General features: G+C 39.8%; 1 protein-coding gene across 11 annotated transcripts in view; it reads left to right on the top strand.

Moving 5' to 3' along the window:
* Positions 1 to 22,569, top strand: part of LOC106567001 (sodium channel protein type 8 subunit alpha) — an 87,755-nt gene that overhangs the window by 21,937 nt on the left and 43,249 nt on the right. For 7 of the 11 annotated variants that reach the window (XM_014135752.2, XM_014135745.2, XM_014135749.2 and 4 more), the window contains exons 3-8: positions 5,152 to 5,270; positions 8,318 to 8,407; positions 8,790 to 8,918; positions 9,857 to 9,948; positions 21,317 to 21,538; positions 21,749 to 21,812. In XM_014135752.2, the coding sequence (XP_013991227.1) occupies positions 5,152 to 5,270; positions 8,318 to 8,407; positions 8,790 to 8,918; positions 9,857 to 9,948; positions 21,317 to 21,538; positions 21,749 to 21,812 (716 nt within the window). Of the gene's footprint in view, positions 1 to 5,151; positions 5,271 to 8,317; positions 8,408 to 8,789; positions 8,919 to 9,528; positions 9,621 to 9,856; positions 9,949 to 21,316; positions 21,539 to 21,748; positions 21,813 to 22,569 lie in introns of all 11 variants that reach the window. The other 4 variants (XM_045693304.1, XM_014135747.2, XM_014135750.2 and 1 more) reach the window with 1 other exon arrangement.

Raw genomic sequence — 22,569 nt, 5'->3', positions numbered from 1 at the left:
AGTAGAAAGGCCTCTTTAGTGTCCTAAGTTTTCATAACTGTGACCTTGATTGCCTACCGTCTGTAAGCTGTTAGTGTCTTAACGACCGTTCCACAGGTGCATGTTCATTCATTTTTTTTATGGTTCATTGAACAAGCATGGGAAATAGTTACAATGAAGATCTGTGAAGTTATTTGGATTTTTTCGAATTATCTTTGAAAGACAAGGTCCTGAAGTTGCTGAGTTTATTTATACCAAACATTTTAGGGTCCCTACACATATTGGCTACATTGCTATGCATCCATAGGCATACAGGTATTTTTATCCTCCACTACACAATAAGTAAAAATAGTTTGCTAGTTGACATTATTTCAGCTGCATTGCTTGACAGATATCTTCAATCTCTAATGTTAACGATAGAAAGTCAGACTTTTTTATGAACAGCAAGGCAAGCTTACCAAATTGTTTTATTCAATTTTCAGTAACATTAAATGCTTTAGCTACATTCTTTACATCCACTGGGTTTCCCAAGATGGTTTGCTGGTTTGCTCAGGAGTCACTAAAAAATGAATTACAATTCATACAAATGTCAAACACCCATATAGCAAACTAAATGTATAAGTAGCTGGCTAATGTTAGCTAGCAAGATAGCTTGTAAAATAGTGATTTTTGTAAATTAATGACGAAAAATATGCATAATTGTTTGTCTACTTTAATATATTCCTCTTAACGGTCATTTTTTTCATGAATCCTCATGAAGTTATAATGACTTACAATAATCTATTTTCTGTGACAAATGTTTTTTTTAATAGATTAATAGATTTATTTAAACTATTTTCATAATTCCTTATTCATTGTGATAATTTGTGAGTAACCCTTTAAGAGCATCCCGCGAATCCATGCTAGAATTTTTTTATTTATAGCTCAGGTAAAATAGGTCATTCATTTTGAATGGTTTGAGCTAGAGACAAGTGGTTTTCTGCATTGTAAAGGTGCAACCACTGACACAAAGCCATACTCCGTTTGTTTCTATCGATGGCAGAGGCTGTGGTACAGCTAAGCCTAATCAGACTTGCCTGTGCTAATGGTTCTCATAGGCAAAGTAAAATTCTACAAATAACTTTGCTTGTTATGCGCTCCCATCAAATTCTACAAAGGTAACAACATTTCGAAGTGCATCGGACTTGAAACAACAACGATACAGATGTAACCATGTGCTATTCAATCAGTGTTTCCCCTATGTTCATTTATCAGCGGCTGATAGTAAAACATTTAAGTGTAAACTTAAAACCAGACATAAAGTATGTAGAAAAGCTATATATTTTTAAGTAACATAATCTTTGAAAACTAACAATCACCAAAATAGAAACTAGATAGTCAGGGAGAATCTAAAATTATAAAAATATCATGGCATATCGCCCCCAATTGATTTAGTTATTATGTTTGAGTCACTCAGATAGCATAAGAACATGGCATAAGCCATGGCAGAATTGCAGGAATTTAGCTTTAAAACTCCACATTTTCTTTATAGCCCCATGGCAATTGCTGGAAATTACTGTAGCTTTAAAGTAACTGTCCATTGTTTCCAAATTTCTATGAAATACCACAGCTTTTCTGTGTTTGGATGGTGTGGTCGTACCCCAAAAACAGAATGGTGTGGATGTATATCAGTCATTAAAAATATGAATGTGTGTAGACTGCTGATTGATGGAGGATGATATCATTCTCTGAGGAAATAGCATTTTTGAAGCGGTTTGTTTGGCCACACAGGCAGCCCAATTCTGATTTATTTTCTCACTTATTGTTTTTTTGACCAATCAGATCAGCCCTGAAAAAGATTTGATGTGATTGGTCAAAAGACCAATTCGTTTTTTGTCCAATTTATGCTTTGGCCACAAATACGAATATAAGATGAGTCAATGAAATTATTTGGGTATGAGTCAACAAAATACTACATTTTAAAAGTTGGATTTTCACTGGAAAATTACTTTAAAACTTTGTAGACGCCGCCGCCATTTGCAATGCCAACTACCAAAATGTTGTCAACTTAAAATTATGTATTTGCTCAGCTAATTATCAACGTTCCCATAACCCTAACCTTAACCCTAACCTTAACCCATAACCCTAACCCCTAGCCTAGCAAACATTAGCCACCTAGCTAACGTTAGCCGCAACGAATTGCCATTTCTAACATATCAGATGTTCTGCAAATTCGTAACATATTGTATGAATTTGGAAGTTGTAAGATATCATATGAAATGTAATTCGTAACATATCATATGAAATGGATGATGGAGATCCACAAATGAATACATGCCATATGAAACGTAACATATCATACATTAGAGTCCCAAATGTATGTTTACTATGTTACGTCTACCTCTGAGTCCATGTTGCATAGAGAGGACCACAATGGAATTAGGTGAATTAAAAAAACAGAGAGAGGATGCTTGACATATGGAAACTGAGAGAGTGAATGACATAGGGGTGTGGTGGCTGGGTAGCGGATGGATGGATTGATTGATTGAAGAAGAGTTGAATTGAGGATGTAAGCACTAAGCAGCTATCCCGGCTAGTTTAACAGGTTAAATGGCCACTGCTGTCCTTCGGATGCATATCCTGCTGCTTCTGCTGCTGCTGCTGCTACTGCAAACAACCCTCTTCTGCTCTGCCTAGTGCCTGGTGACTGGAGCTACGGTCAATGCTATCAGGAATCCTTGGGACGTCCCAACTCTGACGTTACCCCATTAAAGTTGACATTTAAAATGATATGGGTGGAGGATATTAGGGTTAGATAAGAGTTATGCTTAAGGTTAGGTTAGGGTTTAGGGTAGGGACATTGCAAAGGATTCCAGATAGCACTAACCCTGGAGCTACAGCGTTTGAGCTACTGCTTTCTCTCTCTCTCTCTCTCTCTCTCTCTCTCACTCTATCTCTCTCTCTCTGTCTCCCACCCATCCCCCTCCTCCTCACTCTGACTTTCCTTACCGCTCCTTCGCCACTCTCCTTCCTTCCCTCTGTCCTGCCCCCCTTCTCTCTCTCTACCTAGTCTACTGCTACTGCTGCTGCAGTTGCTTCTAGCCTGCCCAGAGCCTTTCGGTCTGCCTGCCTCTCTCCCTGTTCCTCTGGATAATCAAATTTTCAGTAGCTTTGCAGCAGTTTAGTCATGCATTACAAAAAGGACTCTTGCATGCGGGTGTGTCTGTGTGAGACTGTGTGTTGCTGGTGTGGTGTCTGTGTGTGTGTTTGTGTGCATATCTGTAGTGTGTTTGTTCATAAATGTGTCTCTCCTTACACGTAAGTGCATATGTAGCCCAAGCAACTGCTTCTTTCCACTGTAATGTCGTATTGGTATTCTTGGCATATCTAAATGGCAATTGGTACATGTTCAAGTGTATCACACTATAGCTAGACCTGTGCGGTTGGCTTGTAATGTTCAGAATATATGATAGCATTAATGCCGCTGGCCCGCTATCCTGACCCATATATATATATCAGTCAAAAGTTTGGACACACCTCATTCAACCTTTTCACCTGACCTCAACCCAATTGAAATGGTTTGGGATGAGTTGAACCGCAGAGTGAAGGAAAAGCAGCCAACAAGTGCTCAGCATATGTGGGAACTCCTTCAAGACTGTTGGAAAAGCATTCCAGGTGAAGCTGGTTGAGAGAATGCCAAGAGTGTGCAAAGCTGTCATCAAGGCAAAGGGTGGCTACTTTAAAGAATCTACAATCTAAAATATATTTGGATTTGTTTAAGACTTTTTTGGTTACTACATGATTCCAAATGTGTTATTTCATAGTTTTTATGTCTTCACTATTATTCTACAATGTAGAAAACATTGTAAAAAATTAAGAAAAACCCTTGAATGAGTAGGTGTGTCCAAACTTTTGACTGATACTGTACATACAGTACTGCTCCAGGAGCTAGCACTGTACTGTAGTTAGCACTGTACTGTAGTTAATGACTTACTCAACATCACTCAACCCTGCCTTACATCAGGATCTGATTTGAATTGCAATCAAATTAAGGTCTGATAGCCATGTGACTGAAACAAGTCAAGTCATATGGGTGTGTTTTGATTTCCATCCTGTGTCTTGTACAGTATTATTCCCCATAGCACTTTTCTATAATAACTGTACAATATTTCATACATAACTGTACAGGATGTATACAAAAGTGCATGTTAGAGCATGTCAGCTGAGGATGATATAGTGTGCTCGCAGTATATGGCCTCTCTTTCTTTCTTTCTCTCCTCTCTTCTCGTCTCCTCTCAGTGAAATACTAGATGGGGAGCCCAGTTTCAGGTCTCCCAATGGGGCTGGGACACTCTCCTCTCATCTCCTTTTTTCTGTCTTTGGGCTAAAACACTGGTCCGTGGTCTATGCTCTGCAAGGCGTAATGCAGGGAAGCCTTGTCTTGTTAAAAGCACAAGGGTACATATCACTTTTGCAAATGCACACAGGGTCTCATTAAAGTTTCATGGAAATTGTCATGTTTTATTGAAACAATTATGAGGTTATCTGCTGAAAGAGGTTTGCCAGCCCCTTCCTCCTCCGTCGGTTCCTCTGCTTGCTTCCACTCCTTTCAAAACCACTACAGCCATCAACGGCAGGCAGGGCAGGACACAATGTAGAGGCAGGAGCTGAAACATTACGACAGGACATTTCTCTACACACTGCACATTTCCCGTTATGATTGGGTGACAGGGGCTGATGTGTAAAACCCAGAGATTAGAGGCTGCCTGCCCTGCATCGAGTTTGCTTGGTGGCCATTTTCAGGATGTTGCATAGTACAGTATTTCAAACCTGTAGTTTACCTATGTTGATCTGATGTAAGATAAGGTGGAGAATTAGAAAATGATAGATTTATGCTTTTTGTTAGTCAAAGGTGTTTTTTTTTTTACACAAAACCAACAGTATTTATTCTGGTAGAATAGAATACTAGTATTGGGAATTTTCTGTTCAAATAATAGATGAATATCTATATTATACATACAAGTTTGGAATGATGTATGTTGTAGACTATGTTTTATCTGACATTTTTGTGAGCACAAATGGATGGATGAACCACCTATAGCTATTTTGGGTGTGCATGCCTTAAATTATTACTTCAATATTTCACTTCTCTGTTTCTCTTGATCCCTTTCTCCTTGTTTCTTCTCTCCACAGACATTCATAGTGCTAAACAGAGGGAAGACAATCTTCCGCTTTAGTGCCAACCCTGCCTTGTACATCATAAGTCCTTTTAATCTTTTCAGGCGAATAGCTATAAAAATTTTGATACATTCATATCCTTTCAAATGGTGTCCTACCAGGAGAGACAACAGTCTTACCTGTTCATTTAGAGTATTTACTATGATGTTGCTCCTTCTGTTTCTGCTGCCTGCTGCTATTACTGTTCATATGACTACTGCTTCGGTGTAGGTAGTATAGACTGTATCATGTCATGGGTTGATGTTCAAAATGGCACCCTATTCCCTTTATAGTGCACTATATGGAATAAGCCAGGGTGAAGTTTTTGGACACACAGTCAGCGCTATAGAGTCTGAAAGCTGCAGATATCAGCAATGGCAAGATTGTTAACTACAGTGGGGAAAAATACATGGATATGCTCTTTAAATTTAAGATTAAACCACCAATGAGAATGGGTAAATTCCAAAGTAGATGATCCTTAATCTTGGAAAGATTACATGTATGGTTTTACATTTAATCAATCCTTAACCTGACAACCATAAACCCTCTTACTAAGCCCCCTTGTAGAGGGGCTTCTAAAGTCTTCTACAATGAGGGATTACCTTTTCTTCTTTCCCTTTTTTTGGGAGACTTCTAGTATCTATTAACCCAGGCTAGCACCCAATGATTTCCACAGAAACCTTAGGTAACGTAGACATACCTGGGTTTACGCTTACGGAACTGATCAGAGCAGATTGCTAAATTGGGAGAGGGGAGGAGTGGAGGGCTAGTGTAAGAGTGACTTCGATAAGAATGCAGGTATTAATCCAGTATTATTCAGTTATAATGTATTAAGACTTGTTATGGTAAAGGACCCCCTTATAATGTATTATTTCATCAGGATGACTCTCGGCCATGGAGAAGGGGGAGGGAACTCTGACTAATAATGATGTCACATCCAGTCTTTAGATGTTAGAAGAAGGGATAGCTATTGTCTACCAATATAAGAGGAGGTCAGATGGCTTAGTCCGTACATCCTACATCCATTGATGTATTAAGATGCTGAAAATAGCACTGAAACTGATCTTCATTCGTGATCCTGACCTGGGCACTGACTTATAGACATCATATATTGCTACAGATTCGACAGGTAGACGTATAGACATATCCAGTTACAAAATGTGTGTTTGACCCACAATCCATCCATGCACCCACAAGAGATTGTGCTCGTATACCACAGACAATCTGTTTTGAAGGATTACTTTGAGATTTGAGAGTGAAATTAATATGGGGGTTGCTTTGGTTTTTCAGTGGGGTTGCTGCTATTTTAACAGTCACACAAATCCAGGGCGCAAAGTCATAAAGCTTCTCAGACTAGGAGTGCTGATCTCGTATCAGTTTTAAGTTATAATGAATACAAATATATGGACAGGGAGGACCTGATCCTAGATCAGCACTCATACTGTGAGACGTTTTGTGAATACGGTCCTGATGAGTCTTAGTTATTGAAATCATCCAATGTGTAGGCACTATAAGGCCTACTACTTCAAGGTTAATCCTGTCTTGAGTAGTTTGATCATGTCAGTCACTTCCTAGATTGGACTTCCCACTCAGCACCAATCACAGCCTGCCATGTGGGTCTGCTGACACATTGGGGCTGCATCTCGCTAGTCTAAAGATGTGTCCTCTCCTTGTCTCCTACTGGTCTCTTCTCTTCTCTTTGTCATTAAACCACTAGACAGGTGAGATGTAATTCATTGCTAGGTGGACTCCGTTTTGATTTTCACATGGTCTGTTTTGAGATCAGTGCAGATAAAGGAAAGGAGACATAGAGGAGAGGAAGTCACTTTAGAGTATTGAAATACATCCCTGGTTGCTCTACTGCTGACATTGGCGTTTCCTTCACACAACCACATATTTTTTCCTGTGGTGAAGCCTTGTTAGTCTTGAAAGGTATAGTGCAGTATGGTTCATGGTTACATCCCAAATGGCACCATTATAGTGCACTATGTTTGACCAGGGCCCATAGGGGTCTATAAAGGGAATAGGATGCTGTCCACTCCCACCACCTATACGTTAGATACATATTTCATGGGAAACAATGGTTTTAGAGGGAACCTATATGTGACCTGTGGACACACTTAACCCATTGTACTAGTATTTCAGTTAGTGTTAAGTTCATCTACTATGAACGTCCGTTAGGATATGCTGTTAGCTCGATTTGATGTGTTCATTCTTGCCTTTTGCAGATGTATGAATAGTTCTACAGATGTAGGATCTTAATTTGAGCCAGTTTGCTACAGCAGGAACATTATCCTGCAACAACAGGAAATTATAATTAATGGACATTTTTTTGTAGGGGTTGAAACATTTTTCGTAAGGAAAAATCTAGTCTGAATTTTCAAAATGGAAATTACAAACTTCAGAAGCCTTTTTAATCGTCACATACTCTACAAGTTTTAAATATCCTGCATTGCAGGAAAGTTCTCCTGCAACAGGGTGATCAAATTAAGATCCTAAATCTGTATTTCTAGTAGGTAGTAGTAAGGTTCAGTAGTACTACAGTAGTAGGATATGGGTCATTCTACAGAAGGGGTGCAAAGAATAATACATTTTGGATCCTATTTTTCCAAAACTTTCAGCACACGTCTTCCAATATATAATTTATACTACTCGCACACTTGGTTTGTATTGCATATTTGAAATATTTACCTGAATTCCTTACCGCCCCACAAAATTTGTCGCTACTGAAACATAGTGAAGAAGTAATAGAGAGCCATGCACAGCCACCGCTCAATAGAAATAGGTGTATAAACAATGACTTTGTACTATTTTAATTTAACAATATGTTTGTAATAGCCGTTGGTTGAATTAGACCATACAGTACTGTATCATGATGTAAATAAATGTCCTAAGTTTGGAGACGACTGTTTTTTTTAAATATTTTTTTTGGGGTGGGACTGCAATTTGCACCACTTCTGTCGAATCATCCATATAGTAATATTCCTATGAGAGATAGTGAAAAGAGTGTGCATAATCTGCATGAACTGAGTGGAAAATTACCATCAAACGTAATCTGATAGTTAGTAAACTGTTTTGGATGACATTTTTGGTTTGTTTCCCACTGTGAATCTCTGGACTTTTCCTTAATTCGTTTCCCCACTCTTTTCAGCATGATCATTATGTGTACTATTTTGACCAACTGTATATTCATGACTTTTAGTGATCCTCCTGAGTGGTCCAAACAAGTAGAGTAAGTACACGTTTAGTATATTTATCTACACAAGTACATAGTAAATACTAGCACAAGTTTATTATGCATGTCTCAACCAACATAAGGTTAATTTTATCATTGGTGTATTACTAACTGCACTAAAAGTCGTAGGTTGTGTCTGAAATCTTTCTTGCCTACTACTTACTAAAACTACATACCGTGTAATAAAATTAAATCCTGCCAATTAGGCCATACTCAATTCCACATACTATAGAATGTTCTATTTAGAACGCAAGTTGGGTATTCGGACGATGCCTTAGTGTATTGCCAGTGCATCATTTCAACAGATAAAAACTCTTTGTTGTTCATGGATTTGATAAATTGCTAATTCTGATCATGCTTCCATGCTTCTGTCTTCCAGGTACACGTTCACAGGGATTTATACGTTTGAATCTCTTGTAAAAATTGTCGCTCGAGGATTCTGTATAGATGGGTTTACATTCCTAAGGGATCCATGGAACTGGCTGGACTTCATGGTCATTTCTATGGCGTAAGTATCAGACTCCTCTACATACCTACCTGGTCCTTCTTCTAAGAAATACTTAGCATTATTACTGTGTGAGATCATTGAGTAGAGCATAAATACATCTCAAGTTATTTTTACTGTCCAGAACTGTCCAGTCTTTCTTTCTTTCTCTTTACTTTGGGAAAGAGTGGTTCAATCAGGTGTTTTCAGAAGGTTCCTGACTGTTCCTGCATACTTCCTTATCTCTCTCCCATTTTTTCTCTCTCTCTCTCTCTCTCTCTCTCTCTCTCCCTCTCTCTCTCTCTCTCTGTCTCTCTCTCTCTGTCTCTCTCTCTCTTACTCACTCAAGTCTCCATTTTTCTCTTTCAATTTGCTCTCACCATGTTGGATTTGACATGATATAGATGTTTTTAGATGTATAGTTACTAATACATGACATTTTTACATACTAACTATAACGCTAACTATTTAGAACTGTATGCTACCATGTTTTTGATGATACGTAGAACTAGTTCAGCGACTTGGGCTTTCAATGTCTTAAACATCAAGAAGAGTGTTTCTGTTGAACCACTACATTTGTGATTGTATCTGTGTGTAAATAACAAGAGTTTGTAACTTTGATTTGATTCTGCAGGTATATAACAGAGTTTGTAAACCTAGGCAATGTCTCAGCTCTGCGCACGTTCAGAGTGTTGAGGGCATTGAAAACTATTTCTGTAATTCCAGGTAAGACAGGATGGGGGATGGGGGTTTGGTCCATGGGGTCAGTGTTAGGTGTATTGTGGGTCGTGTTTTTTCTTTCCTTTTTCCTTTCCTCCCCTTCAGTGGACAGGCTCTGTGAGTGGCGTCGTGGTTACTTCCTGGTTCGGTGCGTGCGTAGCGTGCGTGGTGGTGTTGTGGTGCTCTTGCGTGTGGTTTTGTCATTGGTGTTTGTTTGTGTGTGATCCTTCCCCTGTTTACAGATATATAACAGAGTTTGTGGACCTGGGCAATGTCTCTGCGCTGAGAACATTCAGAGTTCTCCGAGCATTGAAAACTATCTCTGTCATACCAGGTGAGATTCAGTTTAAACACTAAGGCTGATACTTATATCTCACCCTTTTACTTTTCTTATACTCACTATTATTATAATTTTTAAGCAACAAAAAAAAGATTTGGAAATAATAATCATTTTTATTTTATTTTTTCCAAAATGATCAAAAATGGTACTAATACATTTTTGATAGGCTTTGCAGTCTACTCCAGGGCCCTCCAACGTGTCTGCACTCTCTTCTACTAAAACTCTCATCCTAAATAAGGCTCTAGTTTCTAAGGCAGCTTTGGTTCTCCTCAGAAATAGCTGTAAACCACTGCAAATGGCTATTATAAAGAAAAGGACAATGACAGTACCAGTCCGATAGCATATCACTAGAATACAACCAGAGACAAAGTCAAATATATATGTCGATTATTTATGGGATACATTTTTCTTTAACTTAACATAAGGAATAGCTTATAGTTAACTAACCTTTCCTAATTCACTGTACTATACACTTTGTCGAAGACAGTTGAGCTCATCAGCTACAGTAAAGCTCATCCATAGTACTTTTACCATTGGAAAAAGCCTCCAGGTTTTTCGGAAGATGAAGATAATTATTCATATAATACAAAAATAACTTGATAATTGGCTTGGAAGAAAAGATTAAATTAACCAAATCCATTTATATTATTTATTACAAAGGATGGACATTTCCGAATTTTACTCTATGTATCCGACTTGAAGAGGAAAGCTAGAATATGTTGACGTCAAGTTGAGAGCTGACATAGCTCTTAGCGACAGCCCACAGAATATATCCAGAAACATATATATAGAGAGTTAGACCAGGTTTTAGAACGGCTGCCATGTTAGCCTCCATATAGAACTTTATTCTTGAATTGTTGGTGTTGATGTAACAATACGAGAGCACCTCCGACAAATGACCTATGAAATGACCCACTGTAAACAAGCAAAACAGAGCAGCGAATTGAACAGACTTTTTTTTAGTGATTAGCATTCTGGATAACGTGTTGTAGCTTCAAAAAATTGCATATCTGCTTTCACTGGACGTCTTAATAGGTTTTGAAAACTATCAGAATAAACAGCCTCCCAAGTGGCGCAGTGGTCTAAGGTCTGAGGCGTCACTACAGACCCAGGTTCGATTCTGGGCTGTGTCACAACCAGCTGTGACCGGGAGTCCGGTAGGGCGGCGCACAATTGGCCCAGCATTGTCCGGGTTAGGGGAGGGTTTGTCCGGGCGGGCTTTACTTGGCTCATCGCGGTCTTGTGACGGGCAGGGTGCCTGCAGGCTGACTTCTGTCGTCAGTTGAACGGTGTTTCCTCCGACATATTGGTGCGGCTGACTTCCGGGTTTGGCGGGTGTTAAGAAGCGCGGTTTGGCAGGTCATGTTTCGGAGGACGCATGACTCGACCTTCGCCTCTCCCCAGCCCGTTGGGGAGTTGCAAGATAAGATCGCAATTGGATATCACGAAATTGGGGAGAAAAAAGGGGGTAAAATACAAAAAAACAAGAGAAATTTAATAAATAAACAGCACAAACGGAAGCATTAATAATCACTTAATAATTGCTATGGAGGAAAAAGTGGCGTCTCGGAACGTATGGCTGTGAACTCTCTATATATATGGCTGTGAATATATCTATTATTGATGAAGACTGCCAAGCCTAGTTTGTGGACATATTTTATGCTGCATGATGCTTTTTAGTCACTTGCTTTACAGTATTAGCCTACCAAGAAGCTTGGCTGATATCAAAATGGCATTGAAATCGTTTGTTTTTCCAGTTTTCGGTTGTTGTTTTGTTTATTTTGATGATACATTTTTAGAAATAATACTTGACAAGAAAGTAGAACACGAGCATATTTTCTGCTGACGGGGGGACTGAATGACCCGCTAACCTTTAATTGAGTCAACTCATACTGTACCTACATTACATACAGTACCAGTCAAAAGTTTGGAGACACCGATTCATTCGAAGGGTTTTTCTTTATTTGTACTATTTTCCAGTTTGTAGAATAATAGTGAAGACATCAAAACTATGAAATAGCACAAATGGAATCATGTAATAACCAAAAAAGTGTTAAACAAATCCAAATATATTTTAGATTTGAGGTTCTTCAAAGTAGCCACCCTTTACCTTGATGACAGCTTTGCACACTCTTGGCATTCTCTCAACCAGCTTCATGAGGTAGTCACCTGGAATGCATTTCAATTAACAGCTGTGCCTTGTTAAAAGTTAATTTGTGGAATTTCTTTCCTTCTTAAGGAACAGTTGTGTTGTGACATGGTAGGGGAGGTATACAGAAGATAGCCCTATTTGCTAAAAGACCAAGTCCATATTATGGCAAGAACAGCTCAAATAAGCAAAGAGAAACGACATTCCATCATTACTTTAAGACAGGGTCAGTCAATCTTGAAAATGTCAAGAACTTGAAAGTTTGTTCAAGTGCAGTTGCAAAAACCATCAAGCGCTATGATGAATCTGCCTCTCATGAGGACCACCATAGGAAAGGAAGACCCAGAGTTACCTCTGCTGCAGAGGATAAGTTCATTACATTTAACTGCCCCTCAGATTGCAGCCCAAATAAATTATTCACGGAGTTCAAGTAACAGACACATCTCAACATCAACTGTTTAGGGGAGACTGTGTGAATGCACTGAAAGTGTTTTTTTTGTTTGTACTTTTTTCTCAAGAGTTAAAAAAAGAGAAGCATTGAATATTTCATGGTCGAATTGCTGCAAAGAAACCACTACTAAAGGACACCAATAATAACAAGAGACTTGCTTGGGCCAAGAAACACGAGCAATGGACATTAGACCGGTGGAAATCTGTCCTTTGGTCTGGAGTCCAAATTTGAGATTTTTGGTTCCAACTGCCGTGTTTTTGTGAGATGCAGAGTAGGTGAACGGATTATCTCTGCATGTGTGGTTCCCACAGTGAAGCATGGAGAAGGAGGTGTGATGGTTTGGGGGTGCTTTGCTGGTGACACTGTCAGTGATTTATTTAGAATTCAAGGCACACTTAACCAGCATGGCTAGCACAGCGTTCTGCACCGATACGGCATCACATCTGGTTTGCGCTTAGTGGGACTATCATTTGTTTTTCAACAGGACAATGACCCAACACACCTCCAGGCTGTGTAAGGGCTATTTGACCAAGAAGGCGAGTGATGGAGTGCTGCATCAGATGACCTCAACCCAATTGAGATGGTTTGGGATGAGTTGGACCGCAGAGTGAAGGAAAAGCAGCCAACAAGTGCTCAGCATATGTGGGAACTCCTTCAAGACTGTTGTAAAAGCATTCCAGGGAAGCTGGTTGAGAGAATGCCAAGAGTGTGCAAAGCTGTCATCAAGGCAAAGGGTGGCTACTTTGAAGAATCTAAAATCTAAAATATATTTGGATTTGTTTAAGACTTTTTTGGTTACTACATGATTCCAAATGTGTTATTTCATAGTTTTGATTTCTTCACTATTATTCTACAATGTAGAAAATAGTACAAATAAAGAAAAACCATTGAATAAGTACGTGTGTCCAAACTTTCTACTGGTAATGTATATGATATATGAAGGATGGTCAAATGTGGTTCTTTATTCTCAGCAGGCAAAGCTGAGCAAAACTGGTTGAATTTACCTAATGATAACTTCATGATGAAATGACATCATGATGACCTGTTTTTTGGTTGTAATGATGTCATTTTAACCTGTTTACTCACTGGGTTATTGTTCTTCTCATAGAAAAGAGTAATGCGGTTTTCTCTTATTTTGATGGAACATTTTTGGGGGAATCTATATATTATATATATTATAATATTGACAACTCAGTTGATGTCAAAGCAGTGAGGTGCCAGAAATAAACAAATATTTATCTCAGATTCATTTAAAGTAAACGCTGTCTGGATAATAGTCAATGGCCGTGTCCGAAGTCTCGCCTACCACTTACTAAAACTACTTAATGTGTTCTAATCATACTACATACTTTTTTAGAAAGTACTGTGTAGTAAAAATGTATGCAGTAAGCAACAAATATCAACATACCAGACTCATCGATAGCTTGTGGTAACTTGCCCCCCTTAAAAACAATGTCTAATTGCTTGCTCAAAAAAGTAAAGTTTGGTAAGAATTAAGTATGTGATGATGGTTATGCTTAGGCAAACAAACTATGAAGGGAAGTAAGTGGCTACTGTTAACACATTTTTTGTTGTTTAATAAAATATATATTTTTAGAAAAGCAGCGTTTTCCCCCTATGTCGAGTTAAAATTAGTGTATTGAAATATATTTTATATATTTTATTTAGATTTTGTACCAGTTTCATTCATATGTGGTTATAGTGCCCCATCAATTTAACATTTACAGGGGACAGATTGGAGTGGCAGCGTCTTTAACCTTAAATGGTTGAGCATTTTGTCATGTCCTTTTGGTTTGTTTTCCCTGTAGTCACTGCAAGTTTGGAAGCCTTTGTTAAGGCCTCTAGAAGTGCATATGATATAAACACCAAATATTCATTAATATTCTGTAATGTTTGTAAACACTTGACTAAGCAGCCAACCTGCTTGCACCAATCCCTTGTAATGACAGTAAAATACTGTCATTACACAGTACTTGCTTTGATACCATGTAATTTGAATTACCACATTTTACTGTCAAATTCATGGTAACCCCTGTACAGTGTAGGTATCTTATTTTAATCAAATATTGAAACAAAATGGCAACACACGTTACTATACAGTGCCTTTGGGAAATTCAGACCTCTTGACTTTTTTCCACATTTTGCCTTATTCTAAAATGTATGAAATATTTTTTTCCCTCATCAATCTACACACAATACCCCCTAATGTCAAAGCAAAAACTGTTTTGTAGACATTTTTGCTAATTTATAAAAATATGACATTTACATAAGGGGTCAGACCCTTTACTCAGTACTTTGTTGAAGCACCTTTGGCAGTGACTACAGCCTCAAGTCTTCTTGGGTATGACATTACAAGCTTGGCACACCTGTATTTGGGGAGTTTCTCCCATTCCTCTCTGCAGATCCTCTCAAGCTCTGTCTTGTTGGATGGGGAGCGTTGCTGCACAGCTATTTTCAGGTCTCTCCAGAGATCGTGTTCAAGTCTGGGTTCTGGCTGGGCTAGTCAAGGACATTCAGAGACTTGTCCCGAAGCCACTCCTGCGTTGTCTTGGCTGTGTGCTTAGGGTTGTTGTCCTGTTGGAAGGTGAACCTTCGCCCCAGTCTGAGGTCCTGAGCACTCTGGAGCAGGTTTTCATCAAGGATCTCTCTGTACTTACCTCCGTTCATCTTTGCCTCGATCCTGACTAGTCTCCCAGTCCCTGCCTCTGAAAAACATCCCCACAGCATGATGCTGCCACCACCATGCTTCACCATAGGGATGGTGCCAGGTATCCTCCAGACGTGACGCTTGGCATTCAGGCCTAATAGTTAAATCTTGGTTTCATCAGACCAGAGAATCTTGTTTTTCATTGTCTGAGAGTCTTTAGGTGCGTTTTGGCAAACTCCAAGCAGGCTGTCATGTGCCTTTTGCTGCGGAGTGGCTTTCATCTGGTCACTCTACCATAAAGGCCTGATTGATGGAGTGCTGCAGAGATGGTTGTCCTTCTGGAAGTTTCTCCCATCTCCACAACTCTGGAGCTCTGTCAGAGTGACCATCAAGTTCTTGGTCACCTCCCTGACCAAGGCCCTTCTCCCCCGTATGCTCAGTTTGGCCGGGCGGACAGCTCTAGGAAGAGTCTTGGTGGTTCCAAACTTTTTCCATTTAAGAATAATGGAGGCCACTGTGTTCTTGGGGATTTTCAATGCTGCAGACATTTTTTGGTATCCTTCCCCAGATCTGTGCCTCGACACAATCCTGTCTCGGAGCTCTACGGACAATTCCTTTGACCTCATGGTTTGGTTTTTGCTCTGACATGCACTGTCAACTGTGGGACCTTATATAGACAGGTGTGTGCCTTTCCAAATCATGTCCAATCAACTGAATTTACCACAGGTGGACCACAATCAAGTTGTAGAAACATCTCAAGGATGATCAATGGAAACAGGATGCACCTGAGCTCAATTTCGAGTCTCATAGCAAAGGGTCTGAATACTTATGTAAATAAGATATGTAAATAAAATGAAAATAAAAAAAACTGTTTTCGCTTTGTTATTATGAGGTATCGTGTGTAGATCGCTGAGGATCTTTTTTATTTAATCCATTTTAGAATAAGGCTGTAACGTAACAAAATGTGGAAAAAGTCAATGGGTCTGAACACTTTCCGAAGGCACTGTATATATCCTCACTATGATGAGGTTTTGGGTGTAAGGAGCCTCCTTTCATTTCTGCACCAAATCATGTCCCCCAAATTGTTTTATTTATGTACCATAGACTTGCATTGGATTGCTCCAATCATTCTCACCTTAAATTGTACTGCTTTATTAAACAAGTAAATTATAAATTTTTAGGCTCCCCTAATGGTGTATATATAACTTAATTAGATTATATATTACTTTTTCTTAAATTATTAAATACATTTACCTCAAAATCATTTTGCTGGAATGACTTTTATTTTTTGTTTTGAGGAAAAATATTAGATTATTAGCTGAGCAAGAGGTTTGACAGCCAGGGAAAGTGTTCCAAATAAAATTGGTGACATAAAGTGGTTTCTGTGAGAATTATAGGCAGGGGGTTAGATAGCCCACGTTCCTCCTTAGAATGCATCATCTAATGTTGTTTCCCACCATTCCTTAATTTTGATATAGCGCGTCCTCTTATCTGATTATCAGATGATTATCAGCTGTTGTCAAATACACATGGGTATGAAAAGACAATTCCCTTCCTCAATAGCATGAAAAGCCGAAAAGATTAGGATCTCCTGGCATTTAAAGCATACCATTTTCTTTTAAACTTTATATACTAAAAACATTATTTTCGCATAGCCAAAATGCTTACTATTTAGACCGCAGGAATGGGTATTCGGGCAAGGCCATTAAGAATAAATAGATTTTATTATGTATGAAGTAAATTCACTCAGGAGCGTCACTGAAAATATAGAAGAAATTGTTTCTTATTATGTCAACGATATATTGATTAGGTGCATGACACCTTGTTAGTGGTCCGTTTTTTGCCACTAGTCTGCATCGTAGTGGTTTTGTTTTTTGGTGCGTTCAAGACAACTGGGGACTCTGGAAAAAAACTATCTCAGACTATGAAAAATGGGGTCGTCAGTGATCTCTTCATGTCGGAGAAGTCGTGACTCTAGGAAGATGCCAGAGTTTCCGATTTGTAATTCCAAGTTGGATGACAGTTAAAAACTTTTTTCACAGTCTGAGCTCGTTTTTTTCAGAGTTCCCAGTTCTATTGAATGCACTGACGTCAGAGTTCTGAGATTTCCTTGTTCCGAGTTCCGAGCTGTCTTGAACACACCATAAGATGGGAACATATTATAGAATGAGAGGCCAAGCCTGTTGTACCACTAGTGCAGGCTTGGCCTAAACCAAAAATTGGCCCTGGGTATGTGAGAGGTGAGTCGCGAGTTATGAGAGTACATCTATAATCACACCCTATTTTGTTCTTAATTTGGGTTGTTGGATGACGATTTGGGTCACCGATGTTCAATTTCACATTTGCGTCTCGAGCTGAAAAGGTTTAAGAACCCCTAATGTAAAGAGTCAACAGAAGCCCCTCAGGGGTTTCAGTTCCATGTTTGAGGGGACTTTCCGGTTTCAAGAGTAAGAGACATTCCGCTTCCGAAAATGTTTGGAATCCTCCTGCACTTTATGGACCCATTGCTTCAGCCACTGTGAGTTCTGCCTGAGGATGATGCCTGTCCTGAAGGTAAAATAATATGATTCTGTCTTCAGTAAAGCGCTGTAGGTTTGGAGAAAGAGTCTGGCTGTAGTAGGGTTGGGCTAAGAAGGGGTAAGAGTCTGTGCTTCAACCTAACGACACTAAAATACAAGAAAAGAAGAAAGGAAAGGCCCCAGAGTGGCAATGGCATTGAATTGTTTCTGTTCAGCCTTGGAGTTTAAATGACCTGCATGTGGTTGGTTTCGACTTCCTTGCCTGCTTGTGCCTCTGTCCTCTTATCATGGGCCCCGTGTTGTGCTGCTGTGCTTCATTTATTTTCCTTTCTTTCTTATGGATTTTCACTGTTTTGTTTCGTCCTCCCCCTCTAGTTCAGGTGTAATCCACCATTGGCCCTGCTGGCTAGACGTGCAAATCTTTTGAAAGGCAAGATACTATAGGTCTCTTCCTGGTTCAATAGTGATATCTCTTCCTGGTTCAATAGTGATATATTATCTCTGTCATATTTTTCTCTGACTAACTGTATAAAGCCATTGAGTTTCAATACTGAAGCTCAGAACAGAGGGGGATGGCTCTTTAATATTTCTTGTTCGTTTTGTATTTTAAAACGTGTTGTATGTGTTCAGTTGTTGAAATTTGTCTAAACTTTGACTGTCTTTAACCAATGAAATGTAAATTTAAGTGGGATTTCTGTGATTATGTTAATGAAACTACTTTCAGTATTCTATTTGCCAAGATTTAACCAAATGTCAGTTTTTCAGCCCACCTTCTTAGAGACAATTTTACCTTTTTGATATACACTGAGTATAACAAATATTAGGAACACCTTCCTAATATTGATTTGACCCCCCCCCCCCCCCCCACAAACCTTTTGCCCTCAGAACAGTCTAAATTTGTTGGGGGTATGGACTCTACAAAGTGTCAAAAGCATTCCACAGGGATGTTGGCCCATGTTGTCTCCAATGCTTCCTACAGTTGTGTCAAGTTGGCTGAATGGTGGAGCATTCTTGATACATAGGGGAAACTTGAGCGTAAAAAACCCAGAAGCATTGCAATTCTTGACACAAACCTCTGTGCCTGGCACCTACTACCATACCCCGTTGAAAGGAACTTATATTTTTTGTCTTGCCCATCCACCCTCTCAGGGCTTAAACATCATTATTTAACCTGTCTCCTCCCCTTCATCTACACTGATTGAAGTGGATTTAACAAGTGACATCAATAAGGGACCATAGCTTTCACCTGGATTCACCTGGTCAGTCTATGACATGAAAAGAACAGGTGTTCTTAATGTTTTCTATAATCAGTTTATGAAGTGCATTTGGGAAAGTATTCAGACCCCTTGACTTTTTCCACATTTTACTTTACAGCCTTATTCTAAAATGGATTAAATAGTTTTTTACCCTCATCAATCTACAAACAATACCCCATAATGACAAAGCAAAAAACAGTTTTTTAGACATTTTTGCAAATGTAAAATTAAAAGCTGAGTGCACATTTACATAAGTATTCTGCTCCTTTACTAAATAATATGTTGAAGCACCTTTGGCAGCGATTACAGCCTCGAGTCTTCTTGGGTATGACGCTACAAGCTTGGCACACCTGTATTTGGGGAGGTTTTCCCATTCTTCTCTGCAGATCCTCTCATGCTCTGACAGGTCGGATGGGTAGTGTTCCTGCATAGCTATTTTCAGGTCTCTCCAGAGATGTTCGATCGGGTTCAAGTCCAGGCTCTGGCTGGACCACTCAAGGACATTCAGAGACTTGTCCCGAAGCCACTTCTGCGTTGTCTTGGCTATGTGCTTAGGGTCGTTGTCCTGTTGGAAGATGAACCTTCGCCCCAGTCTGAGGTTCTGAGCGATCTGGAGCAGGTTTTCATCGAGGATCTCTCTGTACTTTGCTCCGTTCATCTTTCCCTCGATCCTGACTAGTCTCCCAGTCCGTGCAGCTGAAAAACATCCTCACAGCATGATGCTGCCACCACCATGCTTCACCGTAGGGATGGTGCCAGGTTTCCTCCAGACGTGACCTTGGCATTCAGGCCAAAGAGTTTAATCTTGGCACCCTCAGACCAGAGAATCTTGTTTCTCATGGTTTGAAAATCCTCAGACCAGAGAATCTTGTTTCTCATGGTTCGAAAATCCTTTAGGTGCCTTTTGGCAAACTCCAAGCGGGGTGTCGAGACTTTTATTGAGGAGTGGCTTCTGTCTGGTCACTCTACCATAAAGGCCTGATTAGTGGAGTGCTGCAGAGATGGATGTCCTTCTGGAAGGTTCTCCCATCTCCACAGAGGAGCTCTGTCAGAGCATCGGTTTCTTGGTCACCTCCCTGACCAATGCCCTTCTCCCCCTGATTGCTCAGTTTGGCCGGGCGGCCAGCTCTAGGATGAGTATTGGCGGTTCCAAACTTCTTCCGTTTAAGAATGATGGAGGCCACTGTGTTCTTGGGGACCTTCAATGCTGCAGACATTTTTTGGTACCTTCCCCTGTGCCTCGACACAATCCTTTCTCGGAGCTCTACGGACAATTCCTTTGACCTCATGGCTTGGTTTTTACTCTGACATGCACTGTCAACTGTGGGACCTTATATAGACAGGTGTGTGCCTTTACAAATCATGTCCAATCAACTGAATTTACCCCAGGTGGACTCCAATCAAGCTGTAGAAACATCTCAAGGATGATCAATGGAAACAGGATGTACCCGAGCTAAATTTCGAGTCTCATAGGAAAGTGTCTGAATACTTATGTAAATGAAATGTTTCTGTTTTTAATTTTTAATACATTTGCAGAACTTCCTAAAACCCCTTTTGCACTTTGTCATTATAGGGTATTGTGTGTAGATATTTTTTATTTAATCAATTTTAGAATAAGGCTGTAACGTAACAAAATGTGGAAAAAGGGAAGGGGTCAGAACACTTTCCGAATGCACTGTACATAACATATAACATATTTTAAACTGGGTGGTTTGAGCCCTGAATGCTGATTGGCAGACAGCCGTGGTATATCAGACTGTATACCAGGGGTATGACAAAACATTTTTACTGCTCTAACTACATTGGTAACCCATTTATAATAGTAATAAGGCACCTCGGGGGTTTGTGATATATGGCCAATGTACCATGGCTAAGGGCTGTGTCCAGGCACTCTGCGTCGCGTCGTGCTGAAGAACAGCCCTTAGCAATGGTATATTGGCCATATACCACACCTCCTCAGGCCTTAATGCTTAAATAAAAACTGTGTATTATACTGATAACATTTACATTCGTATTGTATGTGATTAAATAACCAGCTCAGGCATTAGGTTTTAATATGCGTATTATAATGGTCATTATAATGCTCAGAACAATCCATTCCCTTCAAACAATATACTGTAAGTTGAATACTGTCTGATGAAGGAATGGCCGTAATACAGACAGGATAGTACAGTACAGTACTGTAGCTATAGCATCTTTAAAAAATCGCAGTCACCTTGTTTGGGAACTTCAAGACACTTCAAGTATACACACCTTCTGCATCACCTCTTTGGTTTGTGCGTGTGTGCGTACGTTTGTCTGTTCGTTCGTCCGTGCGTGTGTGTGTTTCTCCCTCTCCAGGCCTGAAGACCATTGTCGGTGCTCTAATCCAATCTGTGAAGAAATTGTCAGACGTTATGATCCTCACGGTCTTCTGTCTCAGTGTCTTCGCTTTGATTGGACTACAGCTCTTCATGGGCAACCTACGGCACAAATGCGTGATTTGGCCAATCAACTCCACCGAGAACTACTTGGCCAACGGCAGCAAAGGCTTCGAGTGGAATGAATACATCAATAACGACAGTAAGTAGCCTAGTCACAGTCAAACACACCAGGGTTGTGTTCTTTAGGGCACAGTGGCACACCATAGCAAAAGGGTTAAATTCTCTGGAAACCTTTGTCCTATATCCCTCTACATAGCTAGAGAGAGATGTTATTCTGATGCTGTTCTTTGTGTGTGTGTGTGTGTGTGTGTGTGTGTGTGTGTGTGTGTGTGTTTGTTTCTTTCACCAGCCAATTTCTACTTCCTGCCTGGACAATTGGATGCCCTTTTATGTGGCAACAGCTCCGATTCTGGGTGAGTACCTACTCTGTCTGTCTGTCTGTCTGTCTGTCTGTCTGTCTGTCTGTCTGTCTGTCTGTCTGTCTGTCTGTCTGTCTGTCTGTCTGTCTGTCTGTCTGTCTGTCTGTCTGTCTGTCTGTCTGTCTGTCTGTCTGTCTGTCCTTCTCCTCTTCAGACCCACTCTTCTCTTATCCTTTTATTAAACCAGACAACTGTATGATACGGCAGCCATGATGTTTTTGTATGTTAAGTGCATTTTTAAAGTATTCAGACTCCTTCACATTTTCCACGTTTTGTTACGTTACTGCCTTATTCTAAAATGGATTAAAAAAAAAAAAAATCCTGATCAATCTACACACAATACCCCATAAGCGAAAACTGTATTTTTTTTGCAAATTTATTACAAATAAAAAACAGAAAAACCTTATTTACATAAGTATTCAGACCCTTTGCTATGAGACTTAAAATTGAGCTCAGGTGCATTCCGTTTCCATTGATCATCCTTGAGATGTTTCTGCAACTTGATTGGAGTCCACCTATGGTAAATTCAGTTGCTTGGGTCCTACAGTTGACAGTGCATGTAAGAGCAAAAACCAAGCTATGAGGTCAAAGGAATTGTCCGTAGAACTCCGAGACAGGTTTGTGTCGAGGCACAGATCTGGGGAAAGGTACCAAAAAATGTGGGAGAACCTTCCAGAAGGACAACCATCTCTGCAGCACTCCACCAATCAGGCCTTTATGGTAGTGACCAGACAGAAGCCGCTCCTCAGTA

The sequence above is a fragment of the Salmo salar genome, chromosome ssa13 (genome assembly GCF_905237065.1).
Source record: "Salmo salar chromosome ssa13, Ssal_v3.1, whole genome shotgun sequence".
Taxonomy (NCBI): domain Eukaryota; kingdom Metazoa; phylum Chordata; class Actinopteri; order Salmoniformes; family Salmonidae; genus Salmo; species Salmo salar.
Note: the sequence above shows the minus strand (reverse complement) of the source record. Positions and strands in the feature narration are given on the sequence as shown.